The sequence below is a fragment of the Eleutherodactylus coqui genome, unplaced genomic scaffold (assembly GCF_035609145.1).
Source record: "Eleutherodactylus coqui strain aEleCoq1 unplaced genomic scaffold, aEleCoq1.hap1 HAP1_SCAFFOLD_801, whole genome shotgun sequence".
Taxonomy (NCBI): Eukaryota; Metazoa; Chordata; class Amphibia; order Anura; family Eleutherodactylidae; genus Eleutherodactylus; species Eleutherodactylus coqui.
The window spans coordinates 419-21,376 of record NW_027102520.1 but is presented as its reverse complement, the minus strand read 5'-3'; the positions used below and the strand labels follow the sequence as shown (position 1 = coordinate 21,376).

At 45.0% G+C, this 20,958-nt stretch overlaps 1 protein-coding gene across 1 annotated transcript; it reads left to right on the top strand.

Moving 5' to 3' along the window:
• The first annotated feature begins 578 nt into the window (after positions 1-578).
• On the top strand, positions 579-16,611 carry LOC136604691 (oocyte zinc finger protein XlCOF7.2-like). Its single transcript, XM_066588915.1, has 4 exons — positions 579-648; positions 15,754-15,857; positions 16,124-16,303; positions 16,386-16,611. Exons 3-4 carry the CDS (start codon positions 16,208-16,210, stop codon positions 16,524-16,526), a joined length of 237 nt encoding a protein of 78 aa, XP_066445012.1. The 5' UTR covers positions 579-648; positions 15,754-15,857; positions 16,124-16,207; the 3' UTR covers positions 16,527-16,611.
• The last annotated feature ends 4,347 nt before the right edge of the window (positions 16,612-20,958 follow it).

The following is a 20,958-nucleotide window of genomic DNA, read 5'->3' as shown; positions in this document are numbered from 1 at the left end:
TTTTTCGCACTCTGCTGCGAGCTTAGGCTGTATTAGAGGTAAGTAGGCTAAAAGATGCTTCGCTCAGGTTCTTGGGTAGGGTCGGTTTTAGGGTCTTTCCAGAGTTGTGACCACCTTTCGGAACAGTATGTGGCTAGCGTCGCATTAGTAAGACTACATTCTATATAGAAACCAGAGTCTTTCTTGAAATGCTTTCGGTAGGACGCATGAACATTACACACATACAGCTCTGCTACATCCACAATACACATACAGTACAGGAGCGTGTACATTACACACATACAGTTCTGCTACATCCACAATACACATACAGTACAGGAGCGTGTACATTACACACATACAGCTCTGCTACATCCACAATACACATACAGTACAGGATCGTGTACATTACACACATACAGCTCTGCTACATCCGCAATACACATACAGTACAGGAGCGTGTACATTACACACATACAGCTCTGCTACATCCAGCAGTAGAATCCTGCAGAAGCTAATCCTCCTGGTCATGTGACCAATGACTCCTCCCACATCAGTGATCACATGACAGTGACATCATCACAGTTCCTGGAAGCTCGCGGCTCTGCAGGTTTTGGTCTGTGGAGTACTGAGTGAGTTGATCAGCGGAGCTTATAAGACCTGCAAGCAGTAAGTGTAATTGTATCAGGGGGAAACTAGGGGTGCGTGCGTCACCGTCACGATTACTGCTCGGGCCACTGTGTGTGTGTGTGGGGGGGGGGTCACAATTGCTGCTCGGGTCACCATGTGTTTAGGGGGGCAATGATTACTGCACAGGCCACTGTGTGTGTGTGGGGGGGGGGGGTCACAATGACCACACGGGCTTTTGGAGGATGATGTTAGGGGTCCCTGTTACTACTGGGGATGATATGAGATAAAAGTGCAGAGTTTGACTGGAAATTGGCCATGTATGTGCAGCTAATTTCATACGAAGTCTCTGTTCAGGATTAACCCTCCACAGTCCGGAGGTAACGCAGGTAAACTCCTCAGCTGAGGAAGCCATACAAGTCCTCAGAGGTGCACAGACCTGTGGATGTCCAGAGCGCCGCTGGTCCTCATGCCCACACTCTCTGTGGCTCCAGTCCAAGGGCAGGCGTATCCCCTCCAGGAGTCCTGCTGCAATTACGTAGCGCCTCGTCCCCAGCGTCTCTCTCTCTCTGTTCACAGGGGAAGTCACACAAAGCAATTGTAGGCTGTAACTCCCAGACACACACCTCCTGTTACCTTCCACCTGTCTCCTTAAATAGTAGGCTGGACAGGTGGTAAGATCTGGCCTGGAGTGGAAGAGGACCGGACTACCTCACAGAGGCTAATAACCTCTGGGACACATACCTTCCACTCCAGACCATTCCTCTTACCCTGTTACAATAGCTATTAGAGCGCCCCTAGTTACAGTTCTGGGTATAACTAGATGATGGAAGGGATCTCTGTACTGTCCCCTGATATATGTATACATAGTCATCAGGCTGTCAGCTGTCTTCTTTTTAAACTAAATCATCCCAGTTTTGATAGCCTCTCTGGGTATTGTAGTCCGGCCATTCCAGTAATTACTTTAGTTGTCCGCCCTTCTACCCGCTCAAGCTGTGATATGTCTTTCTTTTGTTCTGGTGCCCAAAAGCGTCCACAATATCCCATGTGTGGTCTGACCAGTGCCTTGTAAGGAGGAACAACAATGTTCTCGTTATGCAACCTCTTTTGATGCTGGTTGCTCCGGTTAACCCCTTAATGACACGGCCTATTTTGGGCTTAAGGACGCAACGATTTTTGGCGGATTTTCTTCTCCATTTATCAAAAGCCATAACTTTTTTACTTTTCCGTCGACGCGGCCGTATAAGGGCTTGTTCTTTGCGTGGCGAACTGTAGTTTTTATCGGTGCCATTTTTGGGTATATTGACTATATTGTAAAACTTTTATTACTTTTTTTATGATAGCAGGGAGAGAAAATGCATCAATTCTGCCATAGATTTTTGGGGAGTTTTTTTTTACAGCGTTAATCATGCAGCATAACAGCCTGAAGTCTCTACACCACACTGTGCTACTTATCCAGGAAACTGCCATCCTGAACTCATTATGGTCAGCGGGGTCTGTCCAGTACCCTATCCTCTGTATAAGAATAGTAAGTCCTAGTGACTGAAGGACCTGATCCCTCTGACCACCAGGATGTAGACTCCTCTGTATAAGAATAGTAAGTCCTAGTGACTGAAGGACCAGATCCCTCTGACCACCAGGATGTAGACTCCTCTGTATAAGAATAGTAAGTCCTAGTGACTGAAGGACCAGATCCCTCTAACCACCAGGATGTAGACTCTTCTGTATAAGAATAGTAAGTCATAGTGGCTAAAGGACTAGATACCTCTGACCACCAGGATAATGACTTCTCTGTATAAGAATAGTACTTCCTAGTGGCTGAAGGACCAGAATCGTCTGACCACCAGGATGTAGACTTCTTTGTATAAGAATAGTAAGTCCTAGCGGCTGAAGGATCAGATCTCTCTGACCACCAGGATGTAGACTCCTGTATAAGAATAGTATGTCCTAGTGCCTAAAGGACCAGATCTCTCTGACCACCAGGATGTAGACTCCTCTGTATAAGAATAGTAAGTACTAGTGGCTGAAGGAGCAGATCCCTCTGACCACCAGGATGTACAGTTAGGGCCAGAAATATTTGGACAGTAACACAATTTTCGCGAGTTGGGCTCTGCATGCCACCGCATTGGATTTGAAATGAAGCCTCTACAACAGAATTCAAGTGCAGATTGTAACGTTTAATTTAAAGGGTTGAACAAAAATATCTGATAGAAAATGTAGGAATTGTACACATTTCTTTACAAACACTCCACATTTTAGGAGCTCAAAAGTAATTGGACAAATAAACATAACCCAAACAAAATATTTTTTTTTCAATATTTTGTTGCGAATCCTTTGGAGGCAATCACTGCCTTAAGTCTGGAACCCATGGACATCACCAAACGCTGGGTTTCCTCCTTCTTAATGCTTTGCCAGGCCTTTACAGCCGCAGCCTTCAGGTCTTGCTTGTTTGTGGGTCTTTCCGTCTGAAGTCTGGATTTGAGCAAGTGAAATGCATGCTCAATTGGGTTAAGATCTGGTGATTGACTTGGCCATTGCAGAATGTTCCACTTTTTTGCACTCATGAACTCCTGGGTAGCTTTGGCTCTATGCTTGGGGTCATTGTCCATCTGTACTGTGAAGCGCCATCCGATCAACTTTGCAGCATTTGGCTGAATCTGGGCTGAAAGTATATCCCGATACACTTCAGAATTCATCCGGCTACTCTTGTCTGCTGTTATGTCATCAATAAACACAAGTGACCCACTGCCATTGAAAGCCATGCATGCCCATGCCATCACGTTGCCTCCACCATGTTTTACAGAGGATGTGGTGTGCCTTGGATCATGTGCCGTTCCCTTTCTTCTCCAAACTTTTTTCTTCCCATCATTCTGGTACAGGTTGATCTTTGTCTCATCTGTCCATAGAATACTTTTCCAGAACTGGGCTGGCTTCTTGAGGTGTTTTTCGGCAAATTTAACTCTGGCCTGTCTATTTTTGGAATTGATGAATGGTTTGCATCTAGATGTGAACCCTTTGTATTTACTTTCATGGAGTCTTCTCTTTACTGTTGACTTAGAGACAGATACACCTACTTCCCTGAGAGTGTTCTGGACTTCAGTTGATGTTGTGAACGGGTTCTTCTTCACCAAAGAAAGTATGCGGCGATCATCCACCACCGTTGTCTTCCGTGGACGCCCAGGCCTTTTTGAGTTCCCAAGCTCACCAGTGAATTCCTTTTTTCTCAGAATGTACCTGACTGTTGATTTTGCTACTCCAAGCATGTCTGCTATCTCTCTGATGGATTTTTTTCTTTTTTTTCAGCCTCAGGATGTTCTGCTTCACCTCAATTGAGAGTTCCTTTGACCGCATGTTGTCTGGTCACAGCAACAGCTTCCAAATCCAAAACCACACACCTGGAATCAACCCCAGACCTTTTAACTACTTAATTGATTACAGGTTAACGAAGGAGACGCCTTCTGAGTTAATTGCAGCCCTTAGAGTCCATTGTCCAATTACTTTTCGTCCCTTGAAAAAGAGGAGGCTATGCATTACAGAGCTATGATTCCTAAACCCTTTCTCCGATTTGGATGTGGAAACTCTCATATTGCAGCTGGGAGTGTGCACTTTCAGCCCATATTATATATATAATTGTATTTCTGAACATGTTTTTGTAAACAGCTAAAATAACAAAACTTGTGTCACTGTCCAAATATTTCTGGCCAAACTGAAGTCTCCTCTGTATAAGAATAGTATGTTCTAGTGGCTGAAGGACCAGATCCCTCTGACCACCAGGATGTAGACTCCTCTGTATAAGAATAGTAAGAGCTACCGGCTGGAAGACTAGTTCCCTCTGACCACGAGGATGTAGACTCCTCTGTAGAAGAATAGTGAGAGCTTACCGGCTGAAGGACCAGATTGTTTTGACCACCAGGTTGTTTACTCCCCTGTGTAAGAATAGTTAGTCCCAGCTGCTGAAGGACCAGATCTCTTTGACAACCAGGATATAGACCCCTCTGTATAAGAATGTTAAGAAAATTGTAGATCAATGTATCAGTTAATTGTTCTTTTATTGGGTTGTAGACTAGAAAGATATAGCCTGCTGCTAGTATAAGTAGTGAAGGGTTAAACGAAACCTTTTCTATACCATTACGGGGTAGACAGACAAGATAAGAGTCTCCAGACTGCCTCCCTTGCATTCCTTCTCACTGAACTCATAACGCTCTCATTGTATGTTATAGTAACACCTCAATAGGTGTAACTTATGTTAATCCTTTTAGTTTTAGCCTATTATGTATTATTATTAATCTTGGAGGTATGTACTTTTCCTGTGATGTCATTTATAGTATCAAAACCAAATACACCTTAGAATAAATTAGAAATCATCTGATACCGCACAGGCTGGTGTGATTTGTATTTCTCCTGGGCCCAGACTTCTGCACGAGATCTGGGATTGTTTTCTCTTTGATAAACACATAAATTCTCCTTACATTTTTCGTCCTTCGAGCCGGAAAGACTCACTACAGAGGGAGAGGACAGCCTGGCTGTGAAAAGGTGGGTCTGAAGTACTCTCTGATCATTAAAAGACCTCCGTCTTGCTTAGACGTCATTAGAGGCCAGTCAGGCATCCTGTCTGAAACAGTGACGTTTTTCCGAACTAGCCTGAGAATTTAGAAGCCTCCCAGATAACGTGTAGTAAGTATAACAATGGTTAAACTTTTCTTCTCTCTTCTTCTTCTGTATACTTTAGTGTTAGTAGAATTTACAATGTGCTTTGTAAATGAGAGGCAAGTATAGACGAATGGGTTGTCAAGAGACAATAGCAGTAGTCTATGTGAAATGTGTAAGGTAAATGAGAAGTATAGACGAATGGGTTGTCAAGGGACAATAGCAGTAGTCTATGTGAGACCATAGCCATTGTGAGAAGGCTACAGGAAAGAATTACTCCGTGCACATAAAAGAAGCGGTTAGATGACGTCATGGCACACAGGGGTGTCCAGGCACTTTACTTCTTATCTTTCTATTACTTTTTCTTTGATATTGTGTTATAGAGTAACTAAGAATATAAAGAGGGCGGCCGCCTACTAACATAATGTAATATTTGTATTGTTGTCTTATAATGCATGAAGCGAATGTGTGAGTGATTGAGATAAGCAGATCCGATACGTGGGCACTGACCTCTAGGACACATTAAGGACCAACCTCGCTGTGCAGGTTGTTTTCGGACAAGCCCTTTATTGTGTTCAGTGTTCACAGGCCCTACTCGGTAAAGCAAAAAGGAGTCTTCGTGTATATAGCGAAGCACTGATTCTGGTAAGGATCTTCTGCGTTTTCACTAAACATTTTAGTGGCCAGAGGCTTGTTTTATGTTTGTCTTGTAAATCGGCACCAAGAACATAATTACTAACAATGGGAAATATAAACTGTAAGGCATTCTCCTGTGCATGTCTCTGTTGTTGTTGCCAACGACAGGAAGCCCTTCAAGGGGATAAGAAGTACATGCATAAGTTAGATCCTGACTATGTCAAATATTGTGACATAAGTGGGAAAAGAAGTATGGGTTTAAAAAAAATAATAATTAAAAGCTCCTAGTTGTAAAGAATTATGTGATAAAATACGGACAAAATCAGCTAAAGATCAGCAGAAATACGGATTATCCACTGCGGAAGCCTGGTTAAAAGAAGCCCCAAACTGTCACGCCCATATAAAGAATAGACCCCTGACAGTTTGATGAACAATTCAAAGGGTTAATGAGGAGTTACAATTGAATGAAAAATAGAGAGAGCAGATAGAAGAATTCTAGAGCCAGACTGGAGTTCTGTAGAAGGAAATTAGAATGGGAAGGGAGGAGATGGTAGACCCCTTCCATGGGTTAATTAGGGGGAGAGGGATGATCCTAATGCTGCATATAATCAGCCAATTAAGAATGCGTTTGTAAGTGGAGTAAAGAAGGGAATAGGAGGTTATATAATGAGGTACATGGTTACCTTGAGGATGGGATCCTTGCAGGATGTTTTGGAATATGAAAAACATGCAGAAAAGTTTTACAAAGAAAAGGGTGAGAAAGTGGGAGTTATTATACGGGGAGAGGAATGTGATACGATGGTTCAAGAAAGTCAGAGAGGTCATTGGACAGCGAGAGGATGTGAAAGTAGAGACAGAGATAGAAGCAGAGGTGGGATGCAGCTCGGGGATTTAAATGTGTGTTTGAATTATGGGAAGTTTGGTGATTTTGCCCGAGATTGCCCTGAGAAACAATGTTCTCAAGCACCTTGGGGAAAAATGACTAGGAGCGGTGGATGTATAACACTTGGAGGATCTCTTGGCAATTTCTACTGCCTGAGATAGATCTCCAGGTGAATGGGCGGATGATTACTTTCCTGGTGGGCACAGGAGCCACCAGGGCATTAATACATCCCAATATGTACCCAATGTAAAATGCAGTAATAGTCATATCATGGTAAGAGGGGTTAATGGCCGGACTCACAAGGAATCCCTCTCTGAACCAGTTATAACAGACCTAGAGACAAATAAGCCTGTGAAATGTTACATAATATAGTCTCGAATATGTCCAGTAAAATTGTTGAGATGAGATTTTATGATAAAATTAGGTATACCTTCACCAGAGTACCTCAGGGCTGCTGTGAATCTCCTACAATTTTCTCCCAGGCTAAGTCAGCACACTTAGCCCAGTTCCAACCTCCTACAGGTAGTCAGCTACTACTGTATGTTGGTAGCCAGCAGCAGACAGTGAAGAGAATTGTGGGGGGAAACAGTTGCACCCTTGAGGTTTCTTTATGAGCAAGGCCATAAAGTAAACAGGTAGAAACTCCAATACAGTCAGCAAATGGTTAAATATTTGGGGTATAACCTGTCAGATGAAGGTGGGCAAGCAATTCTGGAGGTTCCAAAACTACGAGCAAATGATGTCCTTTTTGTGAATGACGAACTTCTGCAGAGCCTGGATCCCAAATTCTGCATCTCTGACAGCGCTTCTTACCAGACTCATCTGTGATGAACCTCTGGCTGCAGCTGACAGGATCCAGTGGGATGCGCCCTGTGAGGAAGCCTTTGTCAGTTTAAAATTCACACGCAAAAAATACCCAGACAGCACCTCAGGATCGTCATTCAGTTGAACGAAAGTATGCAATTCTAATCCTCCAAAGGGGGAGAGCTGCGGAAATAATTGGGGTCTCTCATAAGAAAGTTTTCCCAAGAAGAAAATCAATAGAAAACGACTATTAGCAAAAAACTTTCTGCGCTCAGAGCATTGAAAGTTAAGTAAGTGTGACTCCTTTCTGCTATTTGACATTAACCAGTTGTCGAAACTTTCAATTCTCTGAGCACAGAAAGTTTTTTGCTAATAGTTGTTTTCTATTGATTTGTCAGGTTAAAGCAGACTCTGGTGGGCACATCAGTCTTGGGGGCTGCTGAACCACAGCAAGCCCTTTGTGCCAACTGTTGACTCAGGGGAAGGATATATGACCTCTGTGTTAACTCAGGAACACGGTGGGAAACAGACCGCTGGCATACTACTCTTGCAGACTAGATCTAGTGGCCGAGCGCTCCCACCCTGCGTACAAGCAGTAGTAACAGCAGTTGAAGCAGTCAGACCTTCTGCCACTATAGTGCTGTTCCTCCCACTCACACTGAAAATACCGCACACAGTTAGTTATACTCATATCTTAGTCCTTGTAGACATCCCCCTGCAGGACACTACTGCTCTCACAGCCACACCTGACAACCTAGGGATGTACTACGCTCCATCCATCCACCTTACTGCCTATTTCTTCAGACGGTCCTCCACACAACTGTCTAGGAGAGATGGCACATAAGGTGTTACCCCGACCAGATCTGCAGGATGTATCTCTGGTAGATGCTGAATACTCTCTCTTTGTAGATGGGCTGTACATCTCCGTAGAAAAAAGAAAAACTATCTTACCTAAATCGTTCTTCAGATGTGCAGCACTTTTGAGCCATGGCCTGTGTCATGTCTTAACAGGGGGGATGGTAGCACTCATTTGGAAAGTATTCACAGCCTAGGGGTTTACAAACTACTCTAAAAAAAAAAAATTTGTCTTGTATTAGTTGTGCTAAACACAATGCAGAAGGGAGTATAAGACCAAGGAGGGGCGCCGTCCTACACCTCAGTATCCCAACATATATATATATATATATATATATATATATATATATATATGGACTACAGCTAAACACAATGTACAGGGAATATAAGACCAAGGAGGGGCGCCATCCTACACCTCAGTGTCCCTACACATATATATTTGGACTACAGCTAAACACAATGTACAGGCAATATAAGACCAAGGAGGGGCGCCATTCTACACCTCAGTGTCCCTACACATATATATATGGACTACAGCTAAACACAATGTACAGGGAATATAAGACCAAGGAGGGGCGCCGTCCTACACCTCAGTGTCCCTACACATATATATGGACTACAACTTAACACAATGTACAGGGAATATAAGACCAAGGAGGGGCGCCGTCCTACACCTCAGTGTCTCAACACATATATATGGACTACAGCTAAACACAATGCACAAGGGAATATAAGACCAAGGAGGGGCGCCGTCCTACACCTCAGTGCCCCTACACATATATATGGACTACAGCTAAACACAATGCACAAGGGAATATAAGACCAAGGAGGGGCGCTGTCCAGCACCTCAGTATCTCTTCCAACACATTTGTAGGGACTACAGAGAATTATACAAATGTGAAGGTAAGAAATACTGCCTAGTTATCATGGATGCTTTAGCCAAGTGGATAGAAGTGTTTCCCACAGGTCAGCGAATGCAGCCACAGTGGCTAAAGCATCACTAAGGGAAGTAATACCAGGTGATTGGGTCCTCATCAAGGGGATAAAGAAAAAGAACTGGAAGACCCCAAAGTGAGAAAGACCTTACCAGGTACCGCTTGTACTTACCAGGTACTGCTGACCACTCCTACTGCAATAAGGATTGCTGAACAGCAGGTCTAGATTCACCAATCACACTGTAATAAGGTGACACAGGCAGAGCAGGGGCAGTGTGCCGAGGGGGTCTGGTTTAGCCCGCTACAAAAGGGGAGCCACATTAGGTGGTCTTCGTCTCAACCCGGTGAAGAAATCCACACCCCTTCCCCGAGGGCCTCCTCGGTAAGGACAAAATGACAGGAATAGCATTTCTTTTTGGTGTATTGGTGAGTCTGGGGAACGCTATTGATGACTGCCCTGAAATTGTCAGAGGTCATCATCATATTACCCGATCCTACACGATGGGGGATGCTGGGGGGAGCGCTGAGTGTAACTTGTATAGAAGGAGTGACGAGCACCATACTGGTAGATCTGCTCCCTGACCTACTGACTGCAATCCCTGCTAGCCATCATAAATCACTCTTGCAGTCATACCGATTCTGCCATCACACGGCCAAATGTCTGACCATTGTCTATGTGTATAACATCCCTCACACTCCAGCCCTGCCATACCGTGCCCATCTCCACCTCACCATACCGGGCACATCTCCAGCCCCTTTGCCTTCTGTATCCCCCCATTATTTGTAGTATGTAAGCTCGTTGGAGCAGGACCCGCACCCCTAATGTTTCCATCAGCTGATTACTATGTAACCGTGGTTCTGTAATGTTTGTACTTCTGTCTTTCTGTATCCCGCCTGTCTATGTAAGCGCTGCAGAATATGTTGGCGCTATACAAATACAGATTACTATAGATATGTGTCAGATGAGGGACTTGTTGGCATTGCACACAATGGAGTAAGGCGTGGCTAGATGTTTGCCTGGCTTGATAGTACTCTTAGTCAGGCCACGTCCCTGGCAGCCATCTTAGTGCTAGTCATGGCCTGTGGCCATTTTAGTACCTGCTGTAATACCTTCGGCCGCCCCCCAGACGCCATCTTGGCTTCTCACATCCCATAGATGTACCTTTTACCTGGCATCCCAATGCTTGCACTTGTAGTACACAACACCAGTGATTCGAGCCTTCTCTGAATTGCGTAGGAATAGTCAGAAGCCTCCATCACTGTCCTCTGCGTCTTGATGATATGTTGTCTACCTTAAGTGTGCGCTATAAGATACTCAGGGTGATACTGCGGGATATTTAGTCGTAGCGAGGAATATGTATGGTCTCCTTCAGATAAGTGTCAGGTAGTGAGGGGACAGGTTGCTATGGGTGACAGTAGTGAGGGGACAGGTTGCTATGGGTGACAGTAGTGAGGGGACAGGTTGCTAGGGGTGACGGTAGTGAGGGGACAGGTTGCTATGGGTGACAGTAGTGAGGGGACAGGTTGCTAGGGGTGACGGTAGTGAGGGGACAGGTTGCTAGGGGTGACGGTAGTGAGGGGACAGGTTGCTAGGGGTGACGGTAGTACTGACAAGGATCAGGGATAGTAGGCAGCAGGACAGAAGGGATGATTACATGATGCAGACAGTCCTGGGATGAGACAGTGAAGGAATGAAAGTTTACAGCCGTATTAAATGAAGATGACAGACAATGGCTTGAGTGCTGCTCTGTGTGGTGGGGTCAGCTCACAAATGGTTAAACCATCTGTTACATTGGAATGCTTGTTTCACTTTCACCCCCACCTTTCAGCTTTAGGGTGCGTTCACACGAGCGTAGACGTATTTATGTTCGCACAAGCACAGCGTATAATCGCCGGAAAGAACGTTTTTCGCCGATCACGACCAGCGCTACAAAGCGTATTTTCATTTGTTCCTACTTTTCAAACAGTCTTTTCGGCCAGCGAATATTCGCCGGCACGTATTTCGGTCGCGTATGTCTGTTTTTCCGCGGGTTGCCGTTTTTACGCGCCGTAAAATCGCCCATGTGAACGAATACATTCGAAACCATTGCCTCAGATGGTCACGTATATACGTTTGGTCGCAAAAACGCGCCGTTTATGCGCTCGTGTGAACGCACCCTGAGAGTTCAGTGAGAAAAAGGGAGGGGGGTGTGTGACAGACTCTAGCGATGCTCTGCTTGCTTGAAATGAATAGACTTGTAATGAAGATGATCAGGAATGAAGTTTAGTATAAACTTGTGTGAATAGGGAACGTCCATTCTTGCTGTTATTTGTGTACATGTCAGGTCTGTGATTGGTTTGCAGTGATTTTGATTGTTAAATGGTGTTTTCAATGTGATAATGTCAGGTAAGAGAAAAATAACAATTAAAGGGGTTGTCCCGCGCCTAAAGAAAATTTTTTTTTTTGCCCAGTCCCCCAGTACCTGTAAAGGAATACTGCTGCCAGGTGTTATTAAAAAAAAATAATAAATTCCCTTACCTGAATCCCCGTTCAGCAACTTTAAAAAATCTTCTTTCCAAGATGGCTGCTGCTGGTCTTCTCCCACAGTGCACCGCGGGTCTTCTCCCATGGTGCACCGTGGATGTTCTTCTGCTGTCTGCGCTCCACTGCCGATTCCAGCCACCTCATTGGCTGATCGGCACCATGTGACGGGGGCGGAGCTACGTGATGACGCTGAGAAGGGGGAGGAGCCAGGACGCAGCTCGTGAGCCTGGACCATCCAGAAGAGGATTCCTCTCTGCGCAAGCGCGACTGTTCCGGCGACCAGAGGAGAAGTTTGGTCATCGCCATGGAGACGGGGACGCCAGCAGCGGAAGGGGGTAAGTATATAACTTCTGTATGGCCAATATTTAATGCACGATGTATATTACAAAGTGCATTAATATGGCCATACAGAAGTGCATAAGCCCACTTGCTGCCGCGGGACAACCCCTTTAAGTTGTTGATAATGTGAGACCTGAGTGTTCCTATTAAGGGAAGAATATCACAAGGATGCTGCAGCTAGCTGTAGGAGTCTAGACACAGTTAAAGCTCTGTTTATCTTACTCCATCACCTCTCCTTGATAAGAGAAATTCCAGAAGGGGGGTTGTTAAGGTTGGAGGATCAAGCCACTCTGCAGATGATTGGAGTAGTAGTAGTTGTGTGAATCTTTATGTTATGCAGTAAACATTGTGTATAGAGAAATATGTTATTAATAATTATATGAGATAGAAAGACTGGATCCCACGATAGATAAAAGTTAATGACAAGTCTTCAAGCTGTGATGAACGTAAAATGTGTGATTAAGCTTCTTAACTGTACCTACCCCCCACAGATAAGGGATCCATGTTATACATTGAGTTTGCTGTTTCCACCTGTGGGCATGGACCAAATACCTGCTGTTGTCTCCGATCCTTGGGTTATACTTACTTCGCACTACCTGGTAATGGGACCAAGGCAGACTGCGGGAGACTGCCTGAGGGATACTGTGCGGAAAGGAGAATCGTAAAGGGCACGCTGTCTCTGGGATATGGCCTGAGCTACAGAGAGCACGCACAGACGTGTGGGGGTTGTGTGGTGACCGGGCCTAGAACAGGTGCCAGGTACAGGCCCTAACGGGATTGTGCTTGGTACAACTGATAATGCCTATGCACCTCATGACCTACAAGGGCAACAGCGAGGGCCTTGTCTGGAGAACTAGGAACTTCTCTCCCACAGGTTCCTCTGACGCCATCGTGGTCCCAAGGGGGGTACCGGACGAGTATAGAGCAAGAAATCAGATGGCTGCAGGGGGTTTGAGTCTCTTCTTGCATGGTGGGTAACAGTGAATAAAGATGTAGACTGGATTAATTACACATACTATAACCAAAAGAGATTTGTTAATTACACTAGAGATGCAATCAGGGGCCTAGAGGAACAACTAGGACATACCTCACTTATGGCATGGCAAAATAGAATGGCTCTTGTTATATGTTACTAGCAGAGTTTGTAAAATGATTAAAGGATATTTCATTCCTAATAACACGGCACCAGATGATACCTGAGCACTGGAAGGGTTAAATGCATAATAAAATGAACCAGCTGATAACTGGCATAGACGATCCATTCAGGGACTGGTTGAAAGCTTGTTCAGACACTGGTCACAAGTCATATACTCCACACTAGTCTGTCAGTATGTGCCTCCATTCTAGTACTCTGCGGTTGCTGCCGTATTCCATGTATCCGAGGACGGCGACAAACCTTATTAACACTTCCATCACGAAAACTATGTTCCAAAATATACAAGATGACGGAGAACAAGATGGCTTACTGGGTCAGGTGACCACCTCTGTATGACAAGTAATGGGTGAAAGTTCTATGAAGGAAGCTCCATTTTACTTTGATGATTCTAAAGTGTGACATTTTGATTCCAGTGTGTCCTGATTGTACCGGAGGATCGCTCTAAATAACTGATTGACACTTCAATAAGTAAGATTTTATATCATGATGGACAATCATTTATATATGAAGAAAGAAGCATCAATCGGATAATAATAAATCAAGGCCAAGCTTCTCTTGGGGGCGGGCCTAATTGTGGATACATTTGGTGGAATGACTTTATATATATGGATCAATGTAATACTTTTATATGAAATAATTACATATTTAGTCGTGAAGTGTGAACCCAGACCTTCTGGTAATAAAGCTTCGGGCCGAAGGAAGCCAGGGGTCTGTGGTAGAGTCATTATATATGTGTATTTACTATTCTACTGTGTTGGTGTATTGATCTAAAGTGGGGAATGTTAAGAAAATTGTAGATCAATGTATCAGTTAATTGTTCTTTTATTGGATTGTAGACTAGAAAGATATAGCCTGCTGCTAGTATAAGTAGTGAAGGGGTTAAACGAAACCTTTTCTATACCATTACAGGGTAGACAGACAAGATAAGAGTCTCCAGACTGCCTCCCTTGCATTCCTTCTCACTGAACTCATAACGGTCTCATTGTATGTTATAGTAACACCTCAATAAGTGTAACTTATGTTAATCATTTTAGTTTCAGCCTATTATGTATTCTTATTAATCTTGGAGGTATGTACTTTTCCTGTGATGTCATTTATAGTATAAAAACCAAATACACCTTAGAATAAATTAGAAATCATCTGATACCGCACAGGCTGGTGTGATTTGTATTTCTCCTGGGCCCAGATGCACGAGATCTGGGATCATCTTCTCTTTGATAAACACAAATTCTCCTTACAAAGAATAGTAAGTCCTAGGGGCTGAAGGACCAGATCCCTCTGACCACCAGAATGTAGACTCCTCTGTATAAGAATAGTAAGTCCTAGTGGCTGAGAGAGCAGGCGTGTGGCTGAAGGACAGGCGTGAGGCTGGTTGGCGCCCCCTGCAGCTTATTTTGGTGGCCATTTGTATGACCTTCAGGATGTTTTCCATCTGTCATCAGGAATGTATTAGCGGTTCCTCGCTAGTGATATTTGTTATCTCTGTGACGGCAGCGTGTAAGGGTTTTCGCTATAGAAGCGGTCGGCCTACTTTCTGCTACAGATTGGGTCCAGATGGGATAGGGCGGTGTAAACTTTACTGAGGTTTGTGCGGCTTATTGGATGCCGCGATCCGGACGCTGGTAAACGTTTAGGTCGTGGAGTCAGTAAGTAATTAGTACAGAGAAGTAATTAGATGGGAATGGGCTCATCGTCTCACTCCTTTTCTGGAGGAGCCACGGGCATGGCTTGATAGGCATTCTGCCAGGACAGCCCCGGGGCGTTACAGAGGGCCCCCGGCTGCCATGACACCTGCACGGCTCCCTGCGATCTCAACCCATTTTAAATGGCGCTATCAGAATTGACAGCTTATCGGAGTTGGTATCAGCCGCAATAAACAGCCGGCGCTCGCGCTGTATGGAGGGAGATCGCCACGCGTTCATACATACCCCGACGCTGCAGGACGTACATGTACTACCTATAGCACTAAGGGGTTAAAGGATTCCAGCAAATGTTTTTATAAAATTTCCTATTAAATGAATTCCTAATAAAGTATTTCTAAGGTTCTCCCACATTAAATGCTGCTATTAAAAATCCTACTTGTCCCTCACAATACCGGCGCTCATCCAGCTTTATTAGCAGATATAATAGCAATTGTCGTTGGGCGGTGGGGAGGAGAAATGGCTGCAGGAAGGGGTTAAAGGGAGGCTGTCCGGAGGATTCTGCTGCCCGATGTCACACATACATCCCAACACGCATGTGCATTGCAGACATCTATATTGTGCGCTAAAACACTGCAGCGCTTCAGAGAAAACCCTGTAAAAAGCAGCTGAACTTGGAGATGTTGGTTTTTGTGGTTTTTACATTGGTTCATATTGTTTCCATTCAGGTCCCTACAGGACTGATTCATCAAAGATGGAGAAGAATAGAAACAAGACGGCGGAGAGTGTATTCAACCTCACCCTAGAGATACTCGTCTAGCTTTCTGGGGAGGTGAGAGATTCTGATGATGTCACATTACATCATTCTTATCTATGGTAATAACAGATGATGTCACTGGAGAGGGGAGAGATTCTGATTATGTCACATTGCATCATTCATATCTATGGTAATAACAGATGTCACTGGAGAGAGGAGAGATTCTGATGATGTCACATTACATCATTCTTACCTATGGTAATAACAGATGATGTCACTGGAGAGGTGATGGACTCTGGAAATGTCTGTAGTGATACTTATTAATGTCTTCCCATATACAGGATTACACAGTAGTGAGGAAGACCTCTAGTGATGGTTATTGGGCTCCTGTGTGTGATGGATGGGGAAGACCCCTGAGCCCAATCATGGGGCCCCCACCTCACCCCCTAATACATGAGAACATCAATGTACAGAAGATTCTAGAAGTCACCAACAAGATGATTGAGCTACTGACTGGAGAGGTGACGCTGCAGGGAATGCTGGGACATTATACAGTAACAGCACTGGAGACTTCTGGGTAATGACTGTATATTGTGTTGTCAGGTTCCTATAAGGTGTCAGGATGTCGCTGTCTATTTCTCCTTGGAGGAGTGGGAGTATTTAGAAGGACACAAGGATCTGTACAAGGAGGCCATGATGGAGACCCGCCAGCCGCTCCCATCACCAGGTAATGGATATATTTAGCAGGATCATAGCTGTGGAGGGGTGATGTGGGGCATGTGCCCCTGGTGCTTGTAGGCAGGAAGTGGGGTGTGAGCCAGGCAGGACACTGTGCTAGCTGGATTAATAGAGCCATTCACTGCACAGTTGTTGATTAATAACAGTGTATAATCAGAAGGCCTACACATCACCAGCACACATTTAGGCCCCCGGCACACGGGTGGAAATTCCACAGCAGGATTTCACGCAGAATTTACGCCCGTGGAAGCTGCCATAGGATTGTGTTAGAAAGCGCAATCCTATGCAGACGGCCGCGATTTGTCAGCACAAAATCACGTGCGGAAAACAAATCGTGGCATGCTCTATTTCTATGCGGGGCTCACACTCCCCAGCTGCCAGCTCTGCTCCGGCATGTTTGGCTGGCCAGCAGCCGGCACATCAAAGGGCCAGAGCCGCGCTGGTCCCTGCAGCGGCTCGAGTCGGGTCCCGCTGCGAGAATTTTCGCAGCAGGATCCGACCCAGTCGTCTCCAGGCGGCCTTATTAATTGCTGATATGTAAGCATCCCGGTCCTACAGTGACACTAGTCAGCGACTATATGACGGATGACTGCTATATCAAACAGAATATAGGATGTAGACTTCTCTGTATAAGAATAGTAAGTCCTAGCGACTTAAGCACCAGATCCCTCTGACCACCAGGATGTAGTCTCCTCTGTATAAGAATAGTAAGAGCTACCGTCTGGAAGACCAGTTCCCTCTGACCACGAGTGTTAGGGAAATTTCTGCGTACAGTACCAATCAGGCCCACCCCAATGCCCCGCTGCCGGCGGTAAAGAAGAGACACCAGACACGGAGGTCTGGTATAGTTCCTCACACGGGGACATAACTGCGCACTTTATTACAGATTACATGGGGTCTCATAACCTTTGGTCACATCATTAGGAATGGGTAATGGTCTCATTGGCTCAAATTCACCGCATAACCATATATGTAAAGTCCGCATTTCCGCCTGAGACAGTGATAATCATATACGTAGTTGAACAGTCGTTATCTAGATACGGCGCTTCTGGGAAAACAGCCAAGCACACGGCCTTCGTATCCGGTTCTTCCTTGCGGTGTTTAAGATACATTTTGTCTTCGCCTTGCAAAGCCTTTGGAATATCTGATGTAAGGCGACGTATTACGTTTTTCTCATTTTAGCATTGAATAGAACTTGCATACAGGTATAAAAGCATAAAAATATATGCCAATATATACATATACCCTCACACGAGGATGTAGACTCCTCTGTAGAAGAACAGTAAGAGCTTACCGGCTGAAGGACCAGATCCCTCTGACCACCAGGTTGTTGACTCCCCTGTGTAAGAATAGTTAGTCCTAGCAGCTGAAGGACCAGATCTCTTTGACAACCAGGATATAGACTCCTCTGTATAAGAATATTAAGTCCTAGCAGCTGAAGGAGCAGATCCCTCTGACAACCAGGATGTAGACTCCTCTGTAGAAGAATAGTAAGTCATAGTGACTGAAGGACCAGATTCCTCTGACCAGAAGGATGTAGACTCCTCTGTATAAGAATAGTAAGTCCGTGCTGCTGAAGGAGCAGATTCTTCTGACCACCAGGTTGTTGACTCCACTGTGTAAGAATAGTTAGTCCTAGCGGCTAAAGAACCAGATTCCTCTGACCACCAGGATATAGACTCCTCTGTATAAGAATAGTAAGTGCTAGGGGCTGAAGGACCAGATCCCTCTGACCGCCAGGATGTAGCCTCCTCTGTATAAGAATAGTAAGTCCTAGCGGCTGAAGGACCAGATCCCTCTCACCACCAGGATGTAGCCTCCTCTGCATAAGAATAGTAAGTCCTAGCGGCTGAAGGACCAGATCCCTCTTACCACCAGTTTGTGGACTCCTCTGTATAAGAATAGTAAGTCTTAGTAGATGAAGGACGAGATCCCTCTGATCACCAGGGTGTAGAAGATGCAATTCTTTGCAGGGCAGGCGTGGGGCTGGAGGGCGCCCCCTGCAGGTTATTTTGGTGGTCATTTGTATGACCTTCAGTATGTTTTCCATCTGTCATCAGGAATGTATTAGCCGTTCCTCGCTAGTGATATTTGTTATCTCTGTGACGGCAGCGTGTAACGGGTTTCACTATAGAAGCGGTCGGCCTACTTTCTGCTGCAGATTGGGCCCAGACGGGATAGGGCGGTGTGACCTTTTTTTTTTTAAACTCGTTTTATTGAAAATTAAGTAGCATAAGGAACATACAGTCATAGACAGGTGCAGCACATAAATAGTACATAACCTTGTATAGTTAGATTGGTAGGGAGGTTCAGTCACTTTGATACATCAAAAATAACTATTTAATGCTTTCAAGTTAGATCAGATAAGCAGACCAAATCTCTGAGGCTACAGGTCCCGCTCCAGAATGTGCATCCACTAGGGGGTACTCCGGAGCTCCAGAATAGATGAAGACATTAATTGTGGTGAATATAACGAGAGGGGGGAATCACACCACAGACCCCACACTTTATCAAATTTCCCAGGACACTTACGTCCCTTGTAGACTATACAATTATATGGCACGACCGAATTGACCAGCTTCCTCCACATTGAGAGTGAGGGGTTCTTACGATCCATCCACTGCAGTGCAATAGTTTTTCTAGCAAGGAACAAAGATTCCCACAGAAAAATCTTTTTATGGTGTTGCTAGCTTTCTTCATCTAATATTCCAAATAAACAGATCTCTGGGCTTGGTGGAATAGGGACTTCCACAAGTTCAGAGAGGAAACCTGTGACCTCCCCCCAGAAACTTTCACTAACAGGACACTCCCACATCATATGCCAAAAATCTGAATAGTTGCAGGAACACCTAATGCACTTTGTAGACTGTACTCTGCCCATTTTGTACAATCTTGCTGGAGTGAGATAACACTGATATACTATATACAGCTGGATCATTTTGTTATTGGCTGCTGGGGATACATATAGAGGAGATTCCAAAAGCTCTTGGAATGTATCGTCTGTTAGAGTCGGTATCTGTGTCCTCCATTTTACTAGGGCAGAGGGTATATCCTGAGAGGCTCGTATTGAGATAAGATGGGAGTATAGTGCCGATATGAGTCCCTTAGGGCCCTAGGAGCAAAGGATGCCTATTAAGGGGTAATGAGAAATAGCAGGTCTGGGCGGTGGGAACTGCGCCTGCAAAGCGTGTCTGATCTGGAGAAATCTATAGAAATGGTAGCGGGGTAGCTCGTATTTGTTCTGTAATTGCTCAAATGAAGACAGGGTGTTCTGTGGATAGAGGTCTGCCAGGGTCCGGATGCCATATTGTTCCCAAACCTGGGCATCTTCCAATCGGAGTAATTCCGGGAGCCCAGGATTATGCAAAAGGGGAGTGTCAGCTATTATGTCCATAAAACGGCCAATTGACTTGGCCTGCCGCCAGACCTGAGATGCTGGCCTATGAATTGGTAACATTTTGCCTGTTAGGGTAGAAGGAGATTCCAGCAGGGGCCACAATCTAGGGATTTTTAGGTAATGTGCTAGATGCGCCTCAGAGTTGGGGAGCGGGTCATCACTTAGCCAGCGTCTCAAGTGAATTAGCTGACTGGCCACATAGTACAGGAACAGATCTGGCAGGGCAGCGCCCGCGTCTTGCTTCGGCCTTTGAAGCGTCGAGATTCGTAATTTGGGGCGGGAGTTTCCCCATATAAAGGAAGACATCAAGGACTGCATGGATTTAAAGAAGCGAGATGGGAAATGTACCGACACGTGCTGCATTATATATAGGCACTTTGGTAATACTATCAGTTTGATAAGGTTAATGCGCCCCGCCACTGAAAGCGGCAAGGAGCCCCATATTTTAAACTTGGACCTGAATAGATCTATAAGGGGGTATACATTTAGCTCTAGGGACCTTCCCACATCATTGTTTATCTGTAACCCCAGGTATTTAAACTGATTGGAGATCTGGAGGCCGCAGAGTGAGTCGATATCTGCCAAACAGCTTCCCCCGGAAACAGGCATCAGGGCTAATTTAGTCCAGTTGATTTGAAGGCCCGAAAAGTCACCAAGTATATTAATGAGATTTATCACATGGGGCAGGGTTGACTAAGGGTCCGCCAAGAAAAGCAAGAGATCATCGGCATATAAAGCCACCCGGTCTTCCCTGTCTCCTACTGTGACACCCCTGTATAACTGGGTTTCTCGTAGCAACATAGCTAGCGGTTCAATGGCCAGAGCAAATAGTATGGGGGATAGGGGACACCCCTGTCTAGTTCCTCTATGTAATTGGAAATAGGGAGAGCAGGACCCATTAATGGAAATAGCTACTAGGGGGGATTTGTACAGAAGAGTGATCCAACGAATGAAGGTCTCACCGAAACCGAATCTCTGTAAAACCTGAAAAAGAAAGGGCCATTCAATTGAATCGAATGCCTTTTCCGCATCTAAGGAGGC